The following is a 6,000-nucleotide window of genomic DNA, read 5'->3' as shown; positions in this document are numbered from 1 at the left end:
ATGAGAAGCTGCAGCAGGATAAAGTTTCTAAAAAAGACTGTAAATTATGGTAAACGTTTTTAATAAGGACAAAAACACAAGTGAATGCATCTTCTGAGGGGCTTAGGATCCAGACCTTGGAGCCACAGAAGGAACAGGCTGTGTCCAGTGCATGGTGCCTCTGAGTGCTTAAAAAGGTATAGTGGCTCAGGAAGCTTGAGTGTGCAATGTGTATCCTTTTCCACCAGGTGGAGCCATTTAACCGAGAATGACGGAGCCACGTTCAGCTTAAAGCAACAGGCAGACGCTGTTGTTCAAGTCTCTTAAATCCAGTCCAGAACAGATCGAGTATTAGAATTACTATGGATCACCTGACCACAGCAGTACACTGGCTGATTTCACCTGAGATCAAGAGTGGATGACAAAAGATGGAGAACTTGTGTTTTTTTTGGTAGCCTAACCTTCATCTGTCACCTTTGTCCTGAGGATGTTCCTGCCTCCTGTCAGGTGAGTTTACACATGTATATCTATGTGTTTATATATGAGCTAATAGTTTTCTTTCTAGTCACACTGCTGGGTTACAGGGCGTGTCCTGTTCTTATCAAAATGATTTTGTTCACATAGTTTTTTCCCCAATATAAGCTACCTGTGGGTGGTTGCAGCTCAGAGATAATGCTCTCTCTCTCTCTCTCTCTCTCTCTCTCTCTCTCTCTCTCTCTCTCTCTCTCTAACACACACACACACAAACACAAACAAGTGCCAGGTTGCATCCATAGCAACGCCACCGGTGCGCTGTTATCCTTAAAGTGGCGTGTGGATGAAAAGCAGAGGGCTCTTGCTGCTTTGAACTCCACACTCCTTCCTCCGCCGCCGCCCAGTCTCGCCAGGTTCAAGGTAACGGGAGTGTCTGTCTTTGTCTCCTGCCTTTGCCCGTGATGGAGGAGGCGGAGGACGGCGACGAGGAGCCCAAATTCCAGCAGGCTCGACCACCTCAAGTAGCCAGCTTGGCCAGACGCGAGGATCATGGGAGCAGCGGAGGAACCAGGACGAAGAAATTGACGCCAGGAGGCGGAGCCGCGTCCATTGCGCGCACAAACTCCAACAACAATGAGCTGTGGCTCCTGAGAGGCGAGGACTCCGCACCTGTCAGTGCCTGTGGCAGCACCGCCTCTGCTCTGTTATGCCAGAGGGATGCTGCCGGCGGCTCAGAGTCAGAACCCAGAGGTGGAAGGGACACGGTGTCAGAGGCGGGCGTGATAGGAGCGGGGGCCATCGGTATGATATGCAACAAAAACGGAGACTGTAGAAGGGACCCGACCAGTTCAGGGAGCCTCTCCTCTCTCATCTCAAGGCAGGAGAAGCAGACAGATGGAGTAGCAGCAGCAGCAGCAGCAGCAGCAGCAGCAGCAGCAAGTGAAGGCGGCAAGGCTGCAGTCATGGATGATTCTATCACTTCAGCGGGGTCCCTGACACAGGGGCCCGGGGCCGAGGACAAGAACGCGGCAGCGATGGAGAAAAAGGACTCCAGAGTTTCCTTCTCCAATGCACCGACTAGTAAAGGACAGACCTCGGGTCAGCAGTCGAGAAACTCTGTCACATTCTCTAAAGCTGAGGATGGCTCTCAGATAGTGCCGGACGATGGAGACTCCAGGGGGAATCAGACTTACATGCAGCGGCAGTTTAGTTCCATGCTTCAGCCCGGAGTTAACAAATTCTCCCTGCGCATGTTTGGCAGCCAGAAGGCGGTGGAGAAAGAACAAGAGCGCGTAAAGTCCGCGGGTAATTGGATTATTCACCCATACAGCGACTTCAGGTATGGGTCACTTGAGTTAAGTTCATAAACACTATTTAAGCTGCAGCCAAGATGGAAAGGAAATAAAAATAACAACATAAATAAATCCAAATGATGTTAGATATTTAGGCTTGTATTCTTATTGTGCTTAGAAAGGGATAATTTGATCCATTATGAAGACTGAGAGTCATTTATTGATGCTATTATAAAGGATGTAAGTTCTCACAGATGCCAAATAGGTTTAACTTTTCCAAATATGATGAAATACTCTGAGCAGTGCAGGCCTCAAGAAGACAGTCACCTTGTTTTAAGATGATCATATATAATATCCCCCATTTTGTGACAGATAAAGACATGTTTTTTTGTATTTGCTCAGAGGAATACTGATTTTAACACTGCACTGTAGACCATCTGGTTAACTAATACATCTGGGTCTCTGGACAATTCTTGTTTACACTGGCCAAATATTTGAATAACTGTTGTATGACGTGTGTATTCATGACAAGCAAGTGCCCTCAAAAAGGTTTGGTTTCAGTGAGTTTTATCCTAAAGATGTACTTTAAAGTTAAAGTAAACTTAAAAGTTTCGTCGTTAAGTTGGAATGTGTCTAAACATCTGTCTCAGCACCAAGGACAGCTCCTCCAGTTACCTCAGTGGTAAAACAGCTGCATTCTGAAGATACATGCAGCTATAACTGACTTGCACTCGGAGGATACTATTTGTGGTTTTATGGGGTGTGTCAAGGAATATTTAAAACTGAACAATTTCCTGAAACAGAGGATTCAAGTCATGACTCAGCAATACTCCTTAATCAGCCCTTTGCTTTGCAGGCTCCCACTTACTTTCCGCTGATGAGACAGCATTGTAACAAAAGCCATCTGATCAACCATGATAGTGGTATGAAAAACATACAGGACTGCATTTAAGGAGTATTGTTATTATTCATTAATGTGCCAATTATTTTCTCGATTATTCATTTTGTCTATAAAATGTCAAAAATAGTGAAAAATAGCAATTTTGTGTCTTTGTCTTTAAATGTCATATTTAGGAAGAGCAGCAAATCCTCACATTGGAAAAACTGAAATTAGATTAACTTATTATTATTTGGAATTCTTGCTTGAAAATTGTTTAATTGATTATCAAAATAGTTGCTAATTAATCGTCTGTTAATCAGCTTTTAAAATGCTTAAAATTCTAAGCTGAGGGTTGTTTTGGACAAACAAAAAACGTAAACAACTACAAATCAGATATGGAACACAGAACTGTAGCTTTGGCATCGTCTTTCTGTGGCTTTACAGTCTGTTGTTCTTTGATTTGGACTGAATTGCATCCAGCTTATCTTTCCTGTAATATTCCCGTGTCTCTGCTTGTCCTTGCTTTGACCTTGTCTCCAGTCAGATGGTATAGGTTACCTCACCGGGAGAAGATACAGTGCACTCAGTGAAAGTGCGTTTCATAAAAGATAAGCCATTTGTAGCTGTGTTCACGGGTGGCGCTGTTGTCTGAGTGTTTGTGTGCGTGTGTGTGTGGCCCCCGAGAGAGCTCTGCTTCATAAAAAAAAAAAAAAAAAATCAGTTGTCGTAGATCAAATAGCATCAGCATATTTGCTGTCATGTGATATGCATAGCAAATAACAACAATGTGAGTATTCAGTATTCCAGGCTGGGTTCATACACACTGAACAGGCTCAGATTTAGCACTTTTCTGTATACGTGTCACGTGTTGATTCCCCTCATATTTCAGAGCAGTTCAGCAAATTTTTTGTTTCTCCCAACTGTTTTACCCTGTCAGGTTCTACTGGGACTTCACCATGCTGATGTTCATGGTGGGAAACCTGATCATCATCCCTGTGGGCATCACCTTCTTCAAGGACGAGACCACCACACCCTGGATCATCTTCAACGTGGTTTCTGACACCTTCTTCCTCATGGACCTGGTGCTGAACTTCAGGACCGGCATAGTGTTCGAGGACAACACAGAGATCATCCTCGACCCCGAGAAGATTAAGAGGAAGTACCTGAAGTCCTGGTTTGTGGTGGACTTTGTCTCCTCCATACCCGTGGATTATATCTTCCTCATCGTGGAGAAAGGGATCGACTCTGAGGTGTACAAGACGGCCCGGGCGCTCCGCATTGTCCGCTTCACTAAGATCCTCAGTCTGCTGCGGCTGCTGAGGCTGTCCAGACTCATCCGGTACATCCACCAATGGGAGGAGGTAGGACATTCCACATTTATGATTCAATGACAGGGACAAATTTGGGTGTTACTCTGACCACTCAAGGAAAAACGAGTTTGGTTGGAGAACATAGATTTAATGAGATCAGGTATACTGTGAGCATACAGGTCTAAAACACAGGCCAGTAAAGATGACAAGGTGAGGGTATGTTGGTTTATTAAGGAAATCACACAAAACAACATCAGTTGAAATGAACACTTTTGGTATCCTGCTCTTCCTTTTCCCTTATAGATACTAGATCTCCACCGATATATCACAATATTAGCAGCAGATATTAGCCTACTGATAAATTGGTATCGCGTATGGCCGATAACTAACAAGAAATTGCTGTACAGAAATGCCAAAGTAGCTTTGAGGTCATTTAGAAACTGCTCTGTTGTTTTTCCACCAGAAGCCACTGACAAGTTGATGTATCGTCATCAGACTTCTATAAATTGTTGTTTATGTTTAAAAAATTACTGCTGATATATCATCTTCTTATTTGATTCAGTCGGGCTGTATAATATAATGTCTCTTACCTTTGCAGACAATATCTTGCACATTTCTTCAACATGTTCTTTAACAACATGAAGCATCTTAAGTTACCATGAAGTAGGGATGTAACGGTAGACTCAAGTCACAATTCAATGCATTTCATGATCACGATTTTGTTTAACAAAATGAAATTGAAGACAAATTATGACTGAAAAAGATTCCTTTGTTTCTTCATCAATTATAGAACCTTTTATAAAATTCTGAAGTATACACATATGTGCACATTTCCTTTTCTATGCAAAAGTGAAACTGATGTCCTTGCACCTTGATACAGCTACTGTATGACGTTGGAAGTTGGACAAGCAAAGTCAAAAGTAGATAGCGCCCTCTGCTGTTTAAAAAGAGTTTCACAATGAATTTTTCATCTCACCGATTTGAATCTTCACATATTTGTATCATCACTGTCTCGCGACTGATCTTTACATTCCTACCTGAAGACATAGATATTGAAAGAAAGCCTTCACAAAGTTGTATGTTTGTTATGAATCCTGCTGATTAATTTTAGGGCCGAACAAAAAGGCTCATTGGCTTCATTCCAGATTAAAGTCATCAAAGCTTTATTGATCATTGCTGATGTTGCAGTAGTTGCAAGTAAGCTGCAGATTGATATTATGACTGTATTTCCCCACCACTTTCAATTGTGTTTGCTTATAAAAAGAGAGAGAATCCATTCTGACTGTGCTCTAATTAATAAGACAATATTGGATTCCAGTGCAGTGGTTTGTGTATATCAAAACAATCCTCCTCTGTATAATTACTTTCTTACACCAAAAATGAGGTTTTACCATGTTGTATAACAATAAGCCCGATAGGAGCTGGATAATAGCTCATCATAACCCAGTGTACTGATGCTGTTAAAAATTCATGAAAAATTAATTTTGGCTCATCAGTGGGAAAGTGAAAAGGAGTTTTCCAAGGAATGAACCTCCATGGACACTGATTGCCTTTTTATTCTCATAACAAGAACTACCCTTTTTTTTATTTTTCTTATTGTTTAACTGTGGCATTCCAACGAATCAATGCATCAAACTGTTGTAAATGGATACTGACAGACTGGCTAATGCAAGTTTTCTGATGACATGACAGGAAATAGTGTCCATCCATAGATAGATGATGCATTATCATCCATCATATAACAATATGCTGCATAAACACAATTAACCCTGGCCTGCTATGTGCAAGTGCTTACTGAGTAGGGGAGAGTGGGGTAAGTTGAGCCAAAGGGTAAGTTGAGCCGCCCCTTGTTGCTAGGAAATGGTAAAAAACATTAATCATGTGACCAAATATTTAGGAGGAAGGCATCATTTCATGGAGTCTGTGAATGTAAGAACCACATGGGTAAAGTGGTTAGATATTTATTTCCAAAAAATCATTTTTCACTCTTGAAAGTGAATTTAGTCTATCATAAGTTTCATGCGAATTGTGTTTAGACCAAAATAGATCATTTTAAATGTGTTTT

General features: G+C 41.8%; 1 protein-coding gene across 3 annotated transcripts in view; it reads left to right on the top strand.

The window, feature by feature from the left end:
* Positions 1-245: 245 nt before the first annotated feature.
* hcn2b (hyperpolarization activated cyclic nucleotide-gated potassium channel 2b) overlaps positions 246-6,000 on the top strand; it is a 47,011-nt gene continuing 41,256 nt past the window's right edge. The window contains exons 1-3 of one of the 3 annotated variants that reach the window (XM_051376065.1): positions 246-486; positions 737-1,792; positions 3,563-3,986. In XM_051376065.1, the coding sequence (XP_051232025.1) occupies positions 915-1,792; positions 3,563-3,986 (1,302 nt within the window). In that variant the 5' untranslated portion in view covers positions 246-486; positions 737-914. Of the gene's footprint in view, positions 487-718; positions 1,793-3,562; positions 3,987-6,000 lie in introns of those variants that run through there. The other 2 variants (XM_051376067.1, XM_051376066.1) reach the window with 2 other exon arrangements.

The sequence above is a fragment of the Dicentrarchus labrax genome, unplaced genomic scaffold (assembly GCF_905237075.1).
Source record: "Dicentrarchus labrax unplaced genomic scaffold, dlabrax2021, whole genome shotgun sequence".
NCBI classification, from domain to species: Eukaryota; Metazoa; Chordata; class Actinopteri; family Moronidae; genus Dicentrarchus; species Dicentrarchus labrax.
The sequence above is the reverse complement of the archived record's forward strand: the minus strand, read 5'-3'. Positions and strand labels throughout refer to the sequence as shown.